The 21,546-nt window shown below is 35.0% G+C and overlaps 1 protein-coding gene and 1 non-coding gene across 26 annotated transcripts in view; both read right to left on the reverse strand.

The window, feature by feature from the left end:
- Positions 1-5,474: 5,474 nt before the first annotated feature.
- LOC113183392 (small nucleolar RNA SNORD22) lies at positions 5,475-5,594 on the reverse strand. Its single transcript, XR_003300872.1, has one exon. It is a non-coding gene; the product is annotated as a small nucleolar RNA SNORD22 (small nucleolar RNA).
- A 132-nt stretch (positions 5,595-5,726) lies between these two features.
- Neb (nebulin) overlaps positions 5,727-21,546 on the reverse strand; it is a 205,594-nt gene continuing 189,774 nt past the window's right edge. For 6 of the 25 annotated variants that reach the window (XM_077802538.1, XM_026387917.2, XM_026387926.2 and 3 more), the window contains 14 exons: positions 20,788-20,880; positions 18,773-18,865; positions 17,733-17,825; positions 17,187-17,279; positions 16,558-16,650; positions 14,763-14,855; positions 14,369-14,461; positions 13,961-14,053; positions 12,981-13,088; positions 12,694-12,877; positions 12,328-12,420; positions 10,929-11,081; positions 10,565-10,671; positions 5,727-6,620 (listed from right to left, as the gene is read on the reverse strand). In XM_077802538.1, coding sequence (XP_077658664.1) covers positions 6,447-6,620; positions 10,565-10,671; positions 10,929-11,081; positions 12,328-12,420; positions 12,694-12,877; positions 12,981-13,088; positions 13,961-14,053; positions 14,369-14,461; positions 14,763-14,855; positions 16,558-16,650; positions 17,187-17,279; positions 17,733-17,825; positions 18,773-18,865; positions 20,788-20,880 — 1,563 coding nt within the window. In that variant the 3' untranslated portion in view covers positions 5,727-6,446. The remainder of the gene's footprint in view (positions 6,621-10,564; positions 10,672-10,928; positions 11,082-12,327; positions 12,421-12,693; positions 12,878-12,980; positions 13,089-13,960; positions 14,054-14,368; positions 14,462-14,762; positions 14,856-16,557; positions 16,651-17,186; positions 17,280-17,732; positions 17,826-18,772; positions 18,866-20,787; positions 20,881-21,546) is intronic. The other 19 variants (XM_077802529.1, XM_077802526.1, XM_077802522.1 and 16 more) reach the window with 14 other exon arrangements.

The raw sequence follows: 21,546 nt of genomic DNA on the forward strand, positions 1-21,546 counted from the left end.
AATTTTTAAAAAGTGCTGTTTTTAATGCTTTCTTACAGAGTTAACATTTTCTCCTAAAGCCATTCCTTGCAACATTGACTTCGTCTTGCTCTTCGTAACTGATTTGCAGAGGTAGTTTGTTAGCTAAGCAAGGAGTTGTAAAACAGCGGTTATTGGCATTATTAGGGTTAGACTTGTATGGTGGCATGCAGTTGTGGGTTGGGGTTTATTTGCTTGTTACCACAACGTATGTCCATTTGAAAACTCTTATTCTCTCTGTATACAAACATTAGACTGAAGTTTTGATTTTAAACACAGTGCTTCTCAATCTAGGAGGTGTGTGTAAAAATGTGGATTCAAATTCTGAAGGTCTTGAGATGGGGCCTGAGAGTCTGCATTTCTATCAGACTTCTAGGGGATTCATATAGGTATTAATATCAATGGACTGTTCTAACAGTAGATGGGTGTGTGTGTATGTGCTCAATTAAAAGACAAAACAAATATGGGAAGTCAGGTGCTAACACTAGTTGGTCATAGAAGTCTAAGAGGTTTTAGACTGTCCAGAAGGTTTTGCTAACCCAAGCAGATTTAAGTCCTTAGTAGTATTGCCACAAAACATAAAAGCTAGACCTTCATAACTTTTCCAAGTCTATAAATTGAGGATGCAGACTACAAATTAAAGTGTGATTTTTTTTTTTTTTTTAAAGAAAGTTAAGGGTAGAATTTTTCCTCTTCGGGGAGTCTTTTTAAAAATATGAATTATTTTTGAAAATAAATTCACAAAAGACTTAAAAATTTAACTTTATAGAATCTTCTTAGGTATAAGATTAGACACAGAGCTTTCTCAAGTGGCTTATGTTCTCATTTTGGGAGTGTTAATATTAATGTAGATTTTCAAATACTAGAAATACATTCACTCCCTAAGCCTTGCTGTGTGTATTATGACTCTTCATTATTAATAAGCCTTGAAGACAGACACTATGCCTGAGACTCATTTAGTAATTAAGTTAGTAATTCTATGACGAAGTCATATTTGACAGCCACACCTTGTCATTTTTCTGAGTATCTCTGGTGACTTAATTTGCTGGGAGATTTTGTGGTTGGGAATTCCTAATTCATTATAATGTGAAGTTTGAAAGATAAGAGTTGAACAGTGTGATTCTCTAAAAGTGACTTTCTTAGAATTCTGTTTAGGTAACAGATTTCTTTCACAGATTTAAATTATCTGTGTGTAAGAACTTACTTCATTCAGTGTGCTTCAGAAAATGCAGACAAAAGTAAAGTAATGGGTATCTTTAATTGGTTTGTCAAGATTTATTGATTGCTTTTTTGCGCGGGGGGGGGGGTGTTGATGGCTGAGTTAATGGTAGGTCTGTTAATGTGCCTGACTTTACATTTTGCCTTTTGGATGTATTCATTAAAATCTGAGTTCTTCAGGTTTGAGGGTGTATAGATATTAGTCTTGCAGAATTATGAAATTTCAGTCAGTCATTCAATTTTTGGAACATGTTGAATTATATAATAGGATCTTAACCATTTTCTCCTTTATACAGTAAGCTTTGTTCTCTTCAAATAGCACTTAAAGTCCAGACATGATGGGCTAAGCTGTTAAACCCCTGGGGAAAACAAATACTATAAGGATAAAAGACAACCCCTTCACTTCACTGAGACTGTAAATTTCTTGTGTGTGTATGTATGTGCGTGCAGATTTTTTGAAGGCAATGTTTTTTTAATATATATTTTTTTAGTTTTAGTTTTTTAATGTGGTGCTGAGGATCAAACCCAGTACCCCATGCGTGCTAGGCGAGCACTCTACCACTTGAGCCACAACCCCAGCCCTTTGAAGGCAGTATTTTTAATTGTTTATACCAAAAAGAAGAAAAAGGCCTGTGTAACTTATTCTCTTCCTGTAGCAAGAAGCGCTTGCCTAGCACACATGAGGCCCTGGTTGTGATTCCCCAGTGTCACACACGTGAATTTGAAGAAGAGTATCATGAGCTGAAAATAGAATGTAGTGTAGTAACTTTTTATACATAATTGAGTAAAAGTTTCTGAGGCATCTTATTTTTATAGAATGTTTTTCTAAGAGAAAATGGAATTAAGAGAATTGGTTACAAATACAGAAACTGAAGGATGGCAGTCTTTATACTAAGTTTTTATAGAGCAGGAATTAGCAGACTACAAGCTGCCACCTATGTTTTGGACTGCCATTGAGCTACAACTGGTTGTTTCAGTTTTTTTGATTGATTGGAAGTCGTTGAAAGAATATTTTGAAAATGTAATTTTAGTGTTATAAAGTTTATTGAAACACAGTCATGCTTACTAAAGTACTGTCTTCCTATAAAATGGTAGAATTGAGTAGTCTGTCAGATCTATGTCTCCTAAAATCGCTGGCCCTTTGTCATTCCCTGTTACAGAGGATAATTTTGTTTGTATGTGGTATGTGATCAGTTTGGTTATTTGTATCCTCACTTACAGATTGGGGTCTGGACTCCTCTGTTACACACATTAGGTTTCATTTACAAAGTGGATTCCCCTGATACAATTTTGTCTTTGAGTACTGCTCAAAATCACATATACAAAGAGGTACCAGTGTTTTTTAAAGAATAACCCACTTTTTTTTCTTTTTGCAGTGTGGGGAAATGAACCCCGGGCCTTACCCATGCTAGGCAGGTGCTCTGCCACTGAACCAAATCCCTAGCCCACATTTTCCTCAAACGTTAAAAGTATAGTGTGATGTTTGCCATAGTATTCAGGGATTTTGGTGGTCTGAGGGAAACAGAATCTGGCACTGATACATTAAACCACACCTGTGAAATTATGGCACAGGACTTTGCTTTCTGTGTTGGTGAATTATTGATTTATTTCAGTCTATTTTAATACTACCTCCTCGGATATCCCTTTTATGCATTTAGATTGATACGAACGAATTCAGTCCTTTATTAACCCTATTTTTGTCACTGTCAGTTGGTAAACTCTTGAGTGTTTACATAAGCATTTCAGATTTAATAGGAGCACTTGTTAATTCCTTCATTAATTGCACTAGTAGATGAAAAATAGAGTGCAGCCAGATTTGATTATGTAATGCTCATAAAATGTTCAAAGCAGATAGATCTAAACTTACAAAGTGAGTGTTTCTGCTTGATGTGACTGTATTGAGGGAGGGAGAATTTATTTGATCCACAATAAAACCTTTCATGAATCATTGAGAGTTAATTGATGTTATTTGCCAAATGAAACTGGTTATTGAAACATTTTAAGAAATGCGCTTTCTCATAAAATAAACCTATAACAACTAAATTCTCGTGTTCCCTTTTGTTTGCCGGGTGGATGGGGGCTTGCTGGCTGAGCCAAAATGAGTAAGAGGCATGCATGAACCATTTATTTTCCTCCTTTTAGGACTTGCTATTTAGAGGATTTTAAAGAGGTTTTCTGATTTATTCATAATTTTATGGGTTCCATAGACTTCTGAATCCATAGCTTTAAAAAAAAATGTGACCAACTTATACTGAAAGAACCTGCTTTTAGTTTACTAAGGCTGTTGCAAAGTATACTACAATCCAAGTGACTAGGTGTTTGAAGTCTGAGAAACAAAAGAGACAAAAGTACCCCGTTGATAAGGATTGTGAGAAAGACTTTGTGCCAGTTCCTGGGTTTTGGGTGATTGTCTGGCAGTTTGGGGGGGCATTTCTGGTATTTAGTATTGCTTCAGTCTCTGCCTTCATCTTCATGTAGCTTTCTTATGTGCATATGTGTACAAATTTACTCCTTGGTTTTTAGTAATTAGAATATTTATAAAATAGGTCAATTTTAATAAATTCCTCTACGTACAACGTACACATTTATTAACTGAAAATTAAAATAACACATTGAAATTTGTTTTCATTGCAACCCCAAATTTTTGAAAACTAGAAAATCTTATAATGATACTCTAACCAAGACTATCCAGTATTCTCTTTACATCTCTTCTAGTTCCCGAGTTTTATTTCAGGCTTCGTAAACTTATAGGAAGGCTTTACATGTATTGGTGCTTCTTCAAATAGAAAAGTAGAACTTAAGTATATTGAAATCATTTATATACATTGTAACTGCAGATTGATTATAAATCATTGGCATCAAGGTGTGAAGAGATCCCCAGCACCAAAAAGAGCAAAAGAAAAAGGTACTTAAGGTACTCAAAATCATTAGTTGTCTTAAAATAACATGCATAAATTGCCATTATGAAGAACAATGTACAATTTATGCCTAAATTGACTGTCAGGATCATTCTCATTCTCAGAAGGATCTCATTCATGATATAAGAAACTGCAGGTATATTTGATGTTACACTGATTCACTTAAGAACTTCTTTAAAACCAATGTCTCTTTGTTCCCTTTGAAGCCTGGAAAATCTTAATCTTAGGTGATATCTTGATTTTGCCACGTGTTCATTCTGTGCAGATAACAATATCCAGTCTCCACCTGTAGGGAAAGTGCCTCTGTAATAGTTATCTTTGTACTAGTAACTGCACATTGAATATCTGGTTACTTGCTTTATAAAGCAAGTAGGAAAATGAAAACCACCCATTGTGCTGATGGTACAGTGTGTTCACAAAGTTTGGAAGTATGTGCATGATGGAATTGTTGCCTGCCTTAACGTTTTCACTCAGTTTAGGTGAAGATGAAGACTTTGGAGTGAGAATGATTACCTTTCCCATCATTAGGATGCTACAATTTGGATTTGGAATGTCCCCCAAAGGCCCATGTTTTTAAGGTTTCATCCCTGTGGTGCTCTTAAGAGGTGGTGGAACATGTAGGAGTAGGTCCTAGATACAAGGACAGATCTTTAGCTTTTTAGGAAGGATAGTCCTTTGGGGGTGTTCCCTCAATTGGGATTGTGGTACCCTGGTCTCTTCCTTTCTTTTATTCCCAGCTACGATATGAACAGACTTCCACTCCCAGTCATTCCTGTTACCATATACTGGATATACTCTTGCCATGGGCTGAAAGATGATAGGACCAACTAGCCATGGATTGAAACCTCCAAAACTGTGAGCTAAAATAAACCTTTGCTTTTTTTTTTTTTTAAGGTTGATTACCTCAGGAATTTTGTTACGGTAGTGGAAAGCTAATAGGTCTGTTTTGTTAGGGTTATAAATTCTGTGAGGACACCAACTTTCATTCATCAAAGCATTAGGCCATTGTTGGTTCATCTTTCCACCCTTTGTCCTATGCTGTTGACCCAGTAGATACAGATGGGATCTTCTAAGGTTAGGATTGGCTCGCACAGATTTTTCTTTAAGAAAAAGAGCTTTATTGGGAAAGTGAAAATGATCACTTGCTAACTTGAATAGCTAGACTGTACAAGAAAGGACCTGAAAAGTCCCTGATGTCCTCCAAGACTTGGACCTCATTTAAGTGCACCTTGTTCTTTCTCAGACCTAGAAAAAAAATTAGTAACCTATGTTTCAAACAAGGGATAATTTTTCCCTTTTCCACGTACAGAAATACTGATGATGCCTTAGTTCTTTTTGGAACAAATTTTGCTCTTCTCTCACAGCCAGCCCTAGTGGATTCACCCTTTACCAATTCTGGGACCAGACAGGAAGTAAGACGTGAATGTTTCTTCATTGGGAATCCTATAGCTACATCTATTTCTTCAAGGAAGTTTGCTGAACACATTATGTACAGTATTGAGAATGTCTACTCTTATGCATTTTAATAGTACATTGAAGTCATTAAAAATAAAGTTTATTCCATCAGCAGAGTTTGTTGCAGAAAACAATTTTATTAGTTACCAGTTTATCACCAGTTTATATTCACTACCAGGTTTATAATTTTAGAAATGGATTAGGAACACAAGCATTAGCATTTAAAAGCAAGGAAGGGAAATATGAATATCTGCCATTTTTCCTTTAGTGTATTTGTCATGTTCAGAAAGCCTTTTTTAAAAAAAAAAAAACTTGTAGTCGGACACAATACTTTTATTTATTTTTATGTGGTGCTGAAGATGAAACCCAGCACCTCGCATGTGCTAGGCAATTGCTCTCCTACTGAGTTACCCCAGCCCCAGAATGCCTCTTTTTAAGAAATAATGTTCTCTTTTTTTTATAATTGGGAAAGACTCTGGGTTGACACAGTAATAACATAACACAGCAGGAGTTTTTAAAATGTCTATTCTGAAATTCAACTGATTTTAAATCCCAAAGGAAATTTGATAATGGCAGTGTTTAATATAAAGAACTTAACAGACTTAATGTTGTCTGAAGTTTTATGTGCAGGTCCAGAAAATAATGAAAATGTAAGTCTAGTTTAAAAACTGGACAGTTTAACATGAATATTTGGTTTAATGGAGAATTATTGGAGTTCATATAGAAATAAATTATAATGAGATGTTACTGCCATAAATGACATTGGCAAAAAAACATTAACTTGAGAAGCAATAGTGTTGAGTCTAAACTGGAACACTGCAGGAGTTTTTGAAGTGCCTAAATAGCTTCGACGTAGTTGGCTGGGAGCATGCCGGTTCTTCCAGTTCTTTGTACAGTGCCATACATCCATCCTTCATCAATAGCTTGAACATTTACAATAGCATCTCCATCTTTGAAGGACACCTCATCTGCATCTGCAGCCATATAGTCGTACATGGCACGGAAGATTTTCTATTTATGGGGATAGAAATGGAAAATTCTATAGGATTTGTAATAACCAATATCTAATTTTAAAATCTGACTTATTTCACAAATTTGAATTTCTAAAAAAAAATGTGCAACTATCACCAAGAAAGTAGTGACTCAGGAAATAAAAGAAATAGTTGTGAATCATATCTGATAAGAGATTAACATCTGGAATGTATAAAGAACTCATACAACTCAACATGATGTGTATAATAGACATTTCTCCTATCAGATATACAGACAGCCAAAAAGCACATGAAAAGATGTTCAGTGTCATCAGGGAAATGCATGTCAAAACTACAAAATACCACTTCACACAGAATGGTGATAATCATCAACAAAACAATAGGTTTTAGAGAAATGGGATAGAAATTTTGAACCCTCATTAACTCCTGGTGGGGATGTAAAATGGTGTGGCCATTTTGGAAAATGGTTTGGCAGTTATCATATGACCCACCAAATCTACTCCTATATAACCAAGAGGAATGAAAACTTTGTTTGTGTGGTAACTTGCAGAACCATGTTCATAGCAATATTATTCCTAATAGCCCCAAAGAGGCAACAACCCAAATGCCCACCAACTGATAAATGAATAATCAAACTGAGATATATCCATACAGTGGAATGAAGTACTGATACATGATGCAATATGATGGACCTCAAAGCATTAAGAAGCAGCTATGTACTAAATCTACATATCCCATGATTTTGTATGAAATGTCCCAAATAGAGAGACAAAGTAGATTAGTAGTAGATGACTAGAATTGGAAGGGAGACTCTGGGAATGGGGAGTGAATGCTAATGGGAATAAGTTGCTTTTCCTTGTAATGTTGATGAAATATTCTAAGATTAAGCTAATAGTAGAACAACTTTGTAAATTAAATATGAATGTCAGTGAATTATATACTTCAAATTATGAACTTCATTCTGTGTTCATTATATATCCATAAAACTGTATGCCCACAGAGAAAAGAGAATATGCTTATTTTATATGTAACTTTGGCTTTTTTGTGTGCTTGCATTCCTGGGGATTGAACCCAGGGCTCTTGCACATGCTAAGCAAGAACTGAGCTATATCCTCAGCCACAACCCCCACTCTTATTTTTGAGGTAGGGCCTTACTAAGTTGCACAGGCTGACCTGGAATTTGCAATCTTCTGCTTCAGCATTTTGAGTGACTGGGATTATAGGTATGTGCCACTACACCCAGCCTTTGTCTGCCTTTTGAGGAGTTAGGCTATGTTTCAGAAAAAAATCTTGAAATGCCATAGCAATATTGCTTATGTGAAAGTTGTCAGAATTAAAATACAGTCATTTTTGTCAAGCCTTAACCAAAAAAAGAAAGCCAGAAGATTATGAAGGAATCTTAATGCGCGATTGTCTGATAATTTTGTGTAATTATCACAAAAGAATGCTCCAGAACCACAGCCTGGATCATAGGCCACTGCAATTTTATACAGCAAATACTCCAAGGTCATCTGCTCAGCAACAGTCTATTCAGTTTCAGACTGTCTCTACCCTTGTTAATCCTTGTAGCAAAGGATTATTGTTTTAAAAATATTTTCTGTAATCCTCATTTGCTTTTGAAAACTTCGCCTTGTTTTCCTCACCCTCTCTGAATATACCCATAGTTTACTATAGCATATGTATTATTGCAGTGCTCTATTGTTCCCAAATAAATGTCTTCCCAGTGGCTTGGGAGGTTGAGACAGGAGAATCACAATTTTAAAGTCAGTCTCAGCTACTGCAAAGCACTTAGCAACTCAGTGAGACCTTATCTTTAAAATAGAGCTAGGGATGTGGCTCAGTGGTCGATTATCCCTGAGTTCAATCCCCAGTACCCCCCCCAAAAAAATGCCTTTATGCTTTGGAGAATCTAATTCTTACTTAGGTTGACACAGGTCATCTCTCAATTTGGAAATTTGGTAGCATATCAGTAGTAAAATTTTCTAAAAGATATCCAACACAATATAAACAACAAAAAGAAAAAAAGTAATTTTTTTGAAATATAAGTAAAATACCCAGTTTCTTTCTAAGAGCAGCCCCCCATTTTTTTTCTTGCATTTTCCCTAATGTAAGTGGAAAAACACTATAATATTCATACTCTCCTCATTTAATATAGCTTGGAAATCTTTTCATCTATAACTCTCATTCTTTTTGATTGACACAGAGAATTTCACATTTTAGTAATACCACAAGTTATTTAGCCATATCCATTTTTTTTAAACACTATAATGAGCATCCTAGTTGTCTTTGGGCAAATAATTTCTGAAGAAAGTTATTTGTGCTGGGAATTGAACCTATCGCCTCATGTGCTGGGAAGAAACAGCTTTTAAAGGTAAGTGTTAGCCTAGGTCAAATGATGTACATAATTATTTTTAAGAGCTTTTGCTCTAATGGTCAAGTATGATACTTTACTTCATTTGCATGTTCTGGTTATTAGTTATGGTGAAATTTTTTTTTTTTGGTGGCCATTTTCATTTCTTACGTCAAATTGTCTATTCACACCCTTTCAGGTCCTTCTTTTGGGGGATAGGGAAATAATTTGTCATCGAATTTTATACTTTTTAAACATTAATATTTTTGTAATCTATACTCTTAAGTATTTTCTCCCAGTTCAACTTGTTTCTTTTTGCTATAGAAACATTTAAAATTTTATGGTGAAATCCATTGTTGTTTTTTTTTTTTTTCCTTTATACTTCCAGGTTTTGGATCTTGCTTAGGAACGTTTTCCCCACCCCAAATGTTATAAAAGTAATTAATTTTTCTGGAGTATTTTTACAATTTTGTTTTTTTACATTTAGATCATTTTTTTTTACATTTACTTGGCATAGCTTCCAAATAAATATCATTTGAGATGAGTATCTAATCCTTTTTTTTTTTTTTTGGCAGGGGTGAGGTACTAGGGAGTGAATTCAGGGGCACTCAACCACTGAGCCACTCTCCAGCCCTATTTTGTATTTTATTTAGAGACAGGGTCTCACCGAATTGCTAAGTGCCTCTCCAATGCTGAGGCTTGCTTTCAACTCGTGATTCTTGTGTCTCAGCCTCTCCAGCTGCTGAGATTACAGGTGTGCACCACCATGCCCAGCAAGATGAATATCTTCTTATTTTAAATTTTCTTGCTAAATAACCAGTTTTCTGAAGACCATATAGTTAAATAATGAATACATCCCCTTCCTGTTGATTTGTAATTCTTTTAGAGTCTGTTTCTGGACTTCCAACTGTTTTTATATCTTTTACCATCCCAAATCTATATTTGGTTGATTACTGTATTTTTACTCTTCCAAATAAATTTTAGGATTAGAGCATAAGTTTTTAAAAAATCTTGTTGGTAAGTTGATTGGAACTGTCTGGAACTTACTGATTTATTTCACACAGAAATATAATGGGTCTCAACACATATTTAGGTCTTTTTTTTTTATGTCCTTCAGTGAAGATAGTTGTCTTCATATTCAGTCCTAAGTAGTGTGTTTTTGTGACATTATAAAAGAGGTGGTCCAGGGTTTTAAAATAAGAGTTGTAAAGCAGTCAGGTGAACTGTGAACATGATTTAGCATACATTTTCATTATATGTTAGTATGGGAGATATACGCTGTGACATGAATACATGTATGCACATATGCATATACATGCTTTAAGAATGATTCTAGGCAGTAAGTAAAAGGTTCAGTTTAAGATTGTGCACAAAACCAAAGAGCCAAAGCTAATACTTTTCATGATTTCTTAAAAATCATTGAATGATGCCTTTCATTAATTTGGGTTTGGGTAGTAATAAAGGTCTTCTGATATTGACCATTAACATGAGATGTGAAGTAAAAGGGCATTATATAAAATAGAAGCTTTCTTTTAAAAAGAATATAATACCTATGACTTTTTTTCACATATCAAAAAACAAGAGTGATTTGAGTAAGTTCTTCATTTACTTACTCCAGCAGTAGATGGATGAGATGGTATAGAAGACAATGTTGTCTGTTGAGTAGCAACTGAAGATGATCGTTGTTGTGGGAGCTCTGTGGTTTTCACATGTTTGTAAGCTGTAAAGAAGGAAACAATAGTTTTAAAAAGAGAATGTGACTATACATTTAATCTATGCTTAGTAGCCAAGCAGTATTTATTTCCTTTTTCCCCAATTTAATGATTTCTAAGAAGGCAGGATCTAATAAAACGGATGGAAATGAAACATGTAAGTTCATTCAATGATCCACAATTCGTCTTTTGTCATTAGAATAAGTTTTTGTTTGTTAAAACAATCAGTCGCTTTCCAGTAAAGTCAGCACCATCCCATCTGTACCTGTTGAGGCTGCAGAGAAGAAGGCACCTCCATCACTGTAGGTGGAAAGATGGTGATCAGCAGCTTCTGAGTGCTCAGACTTTTCCTCACCCCCGCTGATACTCATTGCACTGGCAGACCTTGACTGTTCCCGGCTCCGGCGCTGAGCTTGGACTGGGAAAGAAGTGATTGGGAGAGAGATAGCAGAGGTGAATTTTCTGTGGTTGTAATGCCTAATAGTAATTGAATCTCAGTTGTGATTATTATTTTTTTTTTGCCAAGCATAGTTTTAAGTAGTTTTCTGTGGATTAAACCCTCACAGCTCTTCTGATGTGTAGTTGTCATTATTTTATAAGTGAGAGCCTAATAAATGGCCACAGGTCATATAACTGTGAAGTGGTACAGCCATGATTTTCTGTCTCCCTCTCCTACCAGTCCTTGTACTGGGGTTTGAACCCAGAGTCACTTTACCACTGAACGTTACCCAGCCCTTTTTATTTAATTTTATTTTTTAAAAAATATTTTTTAGTTACCAATGGATTTTTAACTTTGTTTATTCATATGTGGTGCTGAGGACCCAGGGCCTCACACATGCTAGGCAAGTGCTCTGCCACTGAGCCATAATCCCAGTCCCTATTTTATATTTATTTTGAGACAGGTCTCATTAAATTGTTCAGGCTGTCCTTGAATTTTAGATACTCCTGTTTTAGCTTCCTATTTGGATTAGAGGTGCTCACCATCATACCCTGGGAATAGCCAGGATTCCAACTCAAGAAACTATCCTAACTACTACTGCTTCCCACCATCTTGCCCATTTTCCTGGCTCATCAAAACAAATAGCTAGTAATCACATTTAAATTCATCTTCCCCAGAAAGTTCTTCCTAACTTCCAACTGATGTAGGTGTTCTCTCTCTGTTCCAGTGAAACTCTGGGCAGATCTTTAAAAATGTATGTGTCAGGGTATAACCAGGATTTACTTGTCTGTTTTCATCCATAAACCAGAGTATAAGTCCTTTGAAGAAAAGGACTATATATTATTCTACTGTTTAACAGAAAGCATAAAGATATGCTGGTATTTCACTAATGAATAATCTTCCTTGATACAAAAAAGCTCAGAAAACTCCTAAGATCAGAACTATTCTCTTTCCTTTGCCTATATATCTGTTGTCATCATTTCTGTAATACAAAGATTTAGTAATTATTTTCTTTAGGAAAAATTAATAACAGGGACTGAAGGAGACATGAACTCAGGCAGTGAAACAAAGTCTTTTTCTAACTTGAACTAGTTTGGCCTGTTAGTCAATGGTCACCTCAGAAAATGAAACCCTGGATGGAAAGAACCTAAGAACCTAAAAGTGATTGACTCTAGCCCATTATATGGGGACACTGATGTTGTAAGCCTCTTGTGGGCTAACATACCATTAATCATATGTAAGCTTCGGGACTGAATGTTGTCCTCCGCAGGATCGTAGTCAAAAACTGAACCAGGATTAGTACGCCAGACACGTAGACCTGAAAGGAAAACCAACAATCAGAACAGTTGTTCTTGTATTCTTTCAATAACTTGAAAACCAAAGCATGAATTTAAGCAACCACAGGCAGAATGAATCACTTTTAATCAGCTTACCTCTGGTTCCTCTCCTAAGAAGAGAACAAAGATAAGGTACAAGAAGACCTCATCTTTGCAAACTGAGATAATAGGGGCTTTCTTTCATAATTAATGAAAAAGATTGAGGTCCTTTGTATTTTGCCTTAGTGTAGCTTATGTCACTTTTGTTCTGTTACCTGTAATAGTCTCCTGATCCTGATCATTGCGCTTTTGTTCCATTTCTACAACTTTTCTTTGAATACCTCGGTAGTTAATGTCACTGAAGTCTTGTGTGTTCTTTTTTACTCGTTCAGTGATAGGATCAGTCACCACTGGCGTGAAGCAACCCTTGTGTTTCTCAAAGTCTTCATGATATTTCACCTGAAATGTAAATTTGCTTTATGAAAATATGATGGTATGACCATTTTTCTTTTTGCATGTTCCAACAGGTTGTCCAACCAACCCTAAAGAATTCTTGACTCACCGTTGAGATATGCCGTTGAGTTTCCCTTACCCGTCTCATCTCTGGGGTATCCAACACATAGGCAGCTTTGCCTTGTATTTGTTTCCGGAAGCTATCAGAATAAAGAACCTAGGGAGGAGAAACCATGAATGAGTATAACTCATGGTATTGTCTTCATTCTGAAGCCTTAAGCCTTTCCAAGAGATGGAGATGAAAGAAGCTGATGAGGGAAACTTGAGTCAATTGATTGAACCCAGTGAGACACATGACTAACAGTGGATCTAGTTAGCACAAAGAGGAGTAGAGCTCACATCAGGAGAGAAAGGACTTGTTTTGACTTTGAAAATGAAGTATCCATTTTCAAAGGAGAAAGGGGTAACGTATAATTTTGAAAAAAGTGGAAGAAAGTGGCCTCTTGGATTTTCTAGCACTTCTTGGATTTATAGCACTAGCACCAGCATATTTGATGATATTTGTCATTAAATCTGATATGAGAATTCGCAAGAACTATCCTTTAGAACAGTAATCATTTATCTCAGGTAATATCCAGATTGCATAAACCAAGGTGCTAATAAAGAAATCAGAGTCCTCCAGACACTAAAATCCCCAAATATCAAAGCCAACTAAGGCATCTATTTCTGAGTATTCACTATTTAATAAGGTACCTTAAACACAATGTAGAACCTAAGATTGAGGATGTTAGGGAGTCAATTTGTTATAGTTGGTTATGAAAAACTACCTCAGAGTAAAGAAGAGGAAAAACACTGACAATTATTTTTAGTATGATCATTTGGAATTGAAAAGCACGGTTGTGTTAATTTTAGTTTTCAGTTGATGAAAATGCACATTTTTATGGTGTTAAAACGTTATTTTCAACATGTTGCATTTCTCCTTTTAAATTTTAGTGTATTTTTCAGTTGAATGAGAAAGACACGTTTTCATGATGTTAAAATGTTATTTTCCAAGTTGTTGCACTACTTCTTTTTAATCCTAGAAAATACCGAGCTAATGTTTTCTTGGTTGCGCTTAGCTCTCTCCATCTCTGGAGTAACAGGTGTCGGTGTTGCTTTTCTCATATTCTCTTTGTACAATACCTAAGGGAGCCAAGAGAGCATCCAGACATCAGAAAACAGAAAAACAGTTCTGAAAAATCATTTAGCTTTTGTTATGGCTCAATTATATCACACTCTATAAGAAACACCTCAAGAAGAAAAAGCCATTAAAATGTTATGGGAGAAAGCAAAAGAATCAGTGTGAGCTAGTGGGATTGATTTGTTGTTTTTAAGTTGACAAGAAAGAATTTAATATATATACAGAATTTTGGAAACACTGTGAATAAATTAGTGGTATAACCATGATGGCCAGGCTTGTTAAAAGTTTTAATGATTTATATTTCCTCTCTGAAATACCGAGCTAAAGTTTTCTTGATTGCGTTTGACTCTTTCCATCTCAGGAGTAAAGGGTGTGGGGGTTGCTTTCCCCATGCTCTCTTTGTATAATACCTGTGAGATACAAAGTTGTACCCAAAAGTCACTAAGAGGCAACATTTACTATGAAATATAATACAATTGGGGGGAAGGAAAATGTTAAGTATAATCTATATATTCTATTACTATCAGAACAGCTCTCAAGTAGAAAGCTTAAGAAAGTTAATAGCAACTCTAAATGTGGGATAAAATTTAGAGGGTATTCAAATGTAATTCTCATTTTGTTTATTTTTAACCTTGGATGAGGTTAGGAGCAGGCCAAACTGCAGAGGTTATGTTGTAAAATCAAAAGCATTTTCATTTCTCAAGACAATACCGAGCTAATGTTTTCTTGATTGCGTTTGACTCTCTGCATCTCTGGAGTGACAGGGGTTGGGGTGGCTTTCCCCACATTTTCTTTGTACAAAACCTACGTGAGTCCAACAGATCCAAAAAGGAAAAAGAAAAGAATTACAGTTACCAAAATAAGAAATGGAATAGATAACATGAGGCCCAGGACACTAAATCATTTAGTCAATAAGGTTAGATGGCAATCATTATGTTTCCAAAGGAAGATGAGTGTAGTTACAGGAAGATACATGTTTCCAGGGTAGAATCCTGCCCTGAAATATTTGCATATTACAAGAGAGAACTGCAGTGTTCCCAGGAAGGAGGCAGGACCATCATCATATTACTACTAGTACAATAATGTCAAGCTCCTGACAGATCTTCTAAGGGGGAATTACAGACTTGGGTTTGAATCATACTGAGGTTGAAGCTGCTCCAGCAGTTGGTTACTGGACCTTTTTCCAGCACTTAACTCTCACAAACATATGAGTAAAATTGTAGGCCCTCAGACAAGGCAGAAAGGATTTCTACTGTTCCTTTTTCATCTCTATCTTTTGTCTTTACCTCCTGCATTTTCTTAGTATTTCACACTGATCAAAAAGTAGCAGTGTTTTAGGTAGTTAATGTTGTAAATCAATAGGAAGCAATACAATGTATTATAAATTCTTAACCTCAATGTCTCACCCTAGTGTCATTCTAGAGAACCCAGGAGGGTTGGAAGAATTCTGTTCCAGTAGTGGTATTGAGAGAGGAGTCTCTGGATAGTCAGGTCAATACCACCTAAGAAATTATTAGAATTACAAATTCTCTAGCTCCATGCTAGACCTACAGAGGAGAAATTGTTGGGGCAGAATCCAGAGATCTGGGTTAATAAACCCTCCGCATGATTCTGATGCATGCTAATGTTTCAGAACTACTGGGAAGTACTGGGTTTAAAGTTTCGAGAAAACTGTAAACAGTATAAGCAACATAAGGTTGTTCACTACTTACTGAAAGCTAAAGTCCACACACAAACCCAACTCCCCCAGAAAATTTATAGACACATGTAAGATCACAGAGCATAGTCATTTACTAAAGTTAGCATTAAAAGACCATGATAAATACAAAGAACAACAATTAAGATGAGTAAAACAAATATTACTTCTGGTGACTCTTAAGTAAATTGACAATTGCCAAAACTGTTACTGGATTATAATTTGTATCATTATCCTTGAAGGAAAAGATTAGAAGTTATTTTCCCCAAGGTCTCTTTGTCCAAATCTGACAGGGCTGGGAATGTAGCTCAGTATTTAAGGACAAGTGTAGCATTCTCTAGGCCGTGGGTTTGGTCCCTAGCACTGCAAAATAAAACCCCAAATCTGACAGGGCAAATTAGAACCTAAAGTCATCAACTCAAAAACACAATGAAATCATGATTCCAGTATTCAAAAAGAGCCCCATTATACCTACTGCACAGCCCACTCCAAATTTCATGTGTAAAACAAAGAGACCTTGGGTATAAGAGTTAAGTCTGGGAGAGATAAGCAAAAGATTCTTTTGTAGGAAAATATATGACTTCTTGATATCAGAACTTGAAATTATGGATTAAAGCAATTTTGTTGTTATAGGGTTAAGACTGGGAATACCACATAGGAAAGAAGGATAAATGTAGTCAAGAAATTCACAAAATATAAGTTGTCTTTAAAAAGTGGGATTAATATGTATTATTTTAAATCATTAAAGTAGTTGTTTTTTATATCATTAAAGAAGGCTTTTTTTTTTTTCTTTGTTTTTTTGCAGAGTACCGAGCTAATATTTTCTTGATTGTGTTTGACTCTCTCCATCTCTGGAGTGACAGGTAAAGGAGTTCCCTTGCCCATGTTTTCTTTGTATAGCACCTGTGCAATGAGAAAATATCAACAACAACAACAAAAAATCTGTGAGAAACGTTTCATTTGCTGTGATGTTTTAAAGGTGAGGACAACTTTCATGTTATAAAATGGCACAATAGTTCAAGGAGCCAGGAGTTATATGCCGATAATATGCTATATATTATTTTAGTGGAAGCCATTACTGGGTTGAGGAATTTTCATCCTCAGCTGCTGGGGAAAGGCTGTTGGAGTTATCCATATAATTTTTTCTTTTCTACAAGTATAGTGTCTCCTAAATAATCAGAGGGATTTGAGATGGTTAGAACTTGGTTTTGTTATCCACACAAACTAAAACCTTTGTTATTTCTTTTTCAAAAACATGTTTAAATATCAGATGAAGTAAAAATAAAAATTTATAGAAATGAGAAAGTATGTCTTTATGCAAAGTAAGATACATTAGGAGCAAAGGAAGGGGAGAAGGCTTCAAAAAAAAAAGAATAAATATTAAAGATTTGTTTAGTTCTGAGGTTAAATTGCATCTTTTCCCCCCCTTTTTAGAATACCGAGCTAAGGTTTTCTTGATTGTGTTTGACTCTCTGCATCTCAGGAGTGATGGGGATTGGAATTCCTGTCCCCAGGTTTTCTTTGTATAGGACCTGTATGATAAGAAAGCATCCAGAACAAAGAAAGACAATCACTTCCTCCCTCTTGGAGCAGTTGGGAGTGGGTGGAGAGGGAAGAAGAGAATGAGTTAGAGGAAGGAAACACCAGAAGCTTGAAAGGCTGTTGGAGTTATCCATATTAATTTTTCTTTTCTACAAGTATAGTGTCTCCTAAACAATCAGAGGGATTTGAGATGGTTAGAACTTGGTTTTGTTATCCACACAAACTAAAACATTTGTTATTTCTTTTTCAAAAACATGTTTAAATATCAGATGAAGTAAAAATAAAAATTTATAGAAATGAGAAAGTATGTCTTTATGCAAAGTAAGATACATTAGGAGCAAAGGAAGGGGAGAAGGCTTCAAAAAAAAAGAATAAATATTAAAGATCTGTTTAGTTCTGAGGTTAAATTGCATCTTTCCCCCCCCCCCCCCTTTTTAGAATACCGAGCTAAGGTTTTCTTGATTGTGTCTGACTCTCTGCATCTCAGGAGTGATGGGGATTGGAATTCCTGTCCCTAGGTTTTCTTTGTATAGGACCTGTATGATAAGAAAGCATCCAGAACAAAGAAAGACAATCACTTCCTCCCTCTTGGAGCAGTTGGGAGTGGTTGGAGAGGGAAGAAGAGAATGAGTTAGAGGAAGGAAACACCAGAAGCTTTTAGGTTCACCCTGTATGAGACTAAAGACATCCTTAAGGCAAAGGAATGCAGGAAAAGAGCAGCACAACTAAGAAATACAAAAAGAAAGTTTTGTTATTTTATTGTGTGAACTAATTGCTGCAGCACTGAGCAATAAAGAATACCATGAAAGGAGAAATTAGTCTTCCTCAACTTGTTATGGGGCTGGGGGGATAAAAACAGGAGACAGAAACAGAACCAAGGAAGTTATTTTTGATTTGGAAATGCTATTAATAAATCACATAAGGATATCTGGGTTTTATAAATACTGTTTGTTTGAAGATACATACACACAAATCTTTTGTTGACTTCCAGAAGAAGTCAAAGTATTTAATTTTTAGTTTGGATGAGCATTTTGGGAAGAATTATTTTTAAGGCAAGTAGGGAGCAATGACAAGTTGGTAAAAAAGAAATTTCAAAATATCTGTACAAATACCAGTAGAGACAGAGGTTAGAATAGGAAATGAGGCCAAATGTCAGATCTTTATAGAATAAATTTTAAGCTTTAGGTTCAGATCAGATTTGCCAAAGCAAGAAAAAAGTGGATGCTTAGATACTAAGAATGTTATAGTTTTGAAAGCTGGAATATAATACTCAGCACTTTTTAAAAAATTAAGTCAACATTATTATATTAATGTTTAACTAAAGTAGGGAGACTGATTATAGGAAATGGCAGCATTAAGTTGGGAACAAGACAGGTCAAAGTTTTTATTGAAATAAGTTGATTAGATTTTAAAAATCTAGCCATTAATCTTTTTAAAGCATCTTAAAAATAGTTAAAGGGATTTTTTTTTTCATTTTAAATACCGAACTAAAGTTTTCTTGATTGTGTTTGACTCTCTCCATCTCTGGAGTGATGGGAATCGGAATCCCTTTTCCGAGGTTCTCTTTATATAACACCTGTATGACACAAGAAAGCATCCAGAAAAGAACACTGAGCAGTCAAAACAGCCCCTTCATCCATTTTGTGGGGAACCTACTATGAGACTACAGATATCAAACTGAAAGGATAAATTCACCAAGTCCACTGCTCTATGCAAGCACAGATCTGGGTGAGAAATGCAGAAGTGCCAAGTATATTTGATAACTCATCTTTTTATCCTGTCCCACATGGAAATGCTAATTTCCTATGTTACAAATTCAGGAAAAAAATACAAATAATTTTATAAGAGCACTAAAATGCTCAGTGTGCAATAGAATAGTTTTTAAGCTAGATTGGTAAGTACTTTCCTACATATAATGTTTGTCTTATATGATAACAGATATTTAAAACTCCAGACCAATTTTGTGCAATATAGCAAAATTGGTCTTTCTTTATGCTGTAGAGATGATCAAGTGTAAATGTCAATGTTTTATTATACAGTATTTCCCAAAGTAAAAGGCACCACTAGACAATTTTGCCTTATGTAACCTGTGTAAAAATAATACAAATGGTTACTTCAAAAATTGTCCAGGAACATTAGTTTCAAATAGATACAAATAATAATATACTTACTCTAATATAGAAGGAAATAAATAATTAAAACATAATTTTGAAAACTGTTACAAGACTTTCAAAGAAAGGAATAATGATGAACGGGGGGGGGGGAGGGGGAAACAATTAAATACAACATTACAAAGGACATTAACTTATATTGAAAATCTAACAAATTGTAAAGTTGTTAAAGAATAGTAATTAATAACAAGACAAAAATGACAGTAGGACCAAAGAAAGTTACTAATGGAATTATGTGGAAAAGAAAAAAAACTTTTAGAAAACATTTATTTATTTTTGTTTTACTAGAGATTGAACCAGGGGCACTGTATCAATGAGCTACATCCTCAGTCCTTTGTGAGATAGAGTCTCACTAAGTAGACAAGGCCGGACTTGAACTTATGTTCCTCCTGCCTCAGTCTCCCAAGGAGCAGGGTTATAAGTATGCACCACCACATTTGGCTTAGAAAATATTTACACTGACAATTAAAAACATGTTGGACTGGGGCTGGTGCTCGCCTGGCACACATGAGGCACTGGGTTTGATCCTCTTCACCACATAAAAATTTTAAAAAGTTATTCTGTTCACTTACAACTAAAAAAATATATAAATATATGTATTTTAAAAAAGAATGCCAAAGTAACTTGAAACAACAACACATAATATTATTTAAAAACAAAAAACATGTTGGACTAACTCCCTAGCTCCAAAAGTAAATCTAGGTAAATTTTCCTATTGACATTTGATTCTCCATCTCAGGCATAAGTGAACCTAAGCTCATTATATATAAGTATCACACTTCATTATAGCGTTTTTCAGAAACAACAGTAAAAGAGAAAATAAAAAATACATGTATGATCTGACTTCCATATTTCTTAAAATCAGGAGGTCTGGATTTCTATTCATGAAAAGATTTGTTTGGAACAAGTAACTAAAGAAGTGCTTTTGGTCCCAATATTAAGCAGTTTGGTGCTACTGTTTATCTGGTTAGAATCTATGTTAAAGTGACCCCTGTTTCCAAAGAGCCTCTAGTTCAGTAATTTTTTTTTTTCAATGCTAACTCAGAAATGTCAGATACAAAGAGTTGCCAGTAAATAAGAGCTTGAGTGTTTGTACTCTTTTTGGAAATCAACTTCAAAAGTCCCAGCAATAACAGTGTACAGCATTAGAATCAAATGGTGAGTAAAAAAAAAAAAAAAAAATCTGTAAAACAGAAGGATTCAGTTGGTAAGATTTTAAAAGAGAGTTTGTTAAATAGATTGTTGTTAAAGGGACAAGTAGTGAGAAATTTGTTTTATAGAAATTATTTTTTTTAATATGGAGTTAAAGGAGCTTTCTCCCAAATACCGAGCTAAAATTTTCTTGATTGCGTTTGACTCGCTCCATCTCAGGAGTGACAGGTATGGGAGTCCCCTTGCTCAAGTTCTCTTTGTACAATATCTGTGTGCACAAAACCAACAATCAAATCAGCCTGGACCCATCTTTTAGGTAAACTTGAATTTAAAAAGTATCAAAAATTTTTTTTGTCTTAATAATGAAGAAAAATATACCTAACTTTAAGAGAGCAACATAGTCACACAGTACAATATCTGTCTTTGAGTGGCACTGATGCATACACAGCTGCTAGGCTGCAGGCAGGAGTAGCTTGATTTGCATATGCCTTCCTCAAAGACAGAAGGATTAGGCTTCATTGAAAAGCATTTAATGAGTTGCTGGTAACAATTAGAAAACCAAAAAAAAAAGGCTTGGGGAAACTAAACATTAATTAATATTAAAAGCTAAATAAATATTAGCTTAGCTTTCATTATACTGAATATATTCCAAAGTAAAGCTCATTTATATCTTGTGTCATATATATTAAAATAGATGAGACAAGTAAATTTGTATTTCTGAGTTACTGTGAGTTGACGATATGTTGTCTTTGAATGAAAATATTTAAGAATGATAATCTTAAGAAAGGCTGCAGACACAAATAATACATCAAATAACCACAATAAATACAAATAAAATTCTAGTTAGCATTGCATTTTGAAGTAGTGTTAGATTTTACTTTTCATTTGTGTCACACCAGTTAGAATTACCTATTGTTATTAGAGGAGCACTGGA

Source organism: Urocitellus parryii, chromosome 1, assembly GCF_045843805.1.
Source record: "Urocitellus parryii isolate mUroPar1 chromosome 1, mUroPar1.hap1, whole genome shotgun sequence".
Taxonomy (NCBI): Eukaryota; Metazoa; Chordata; class Mammalia; order Rodentia; family Sciuridae; genus Urocitellus; species Urocitellus parryii.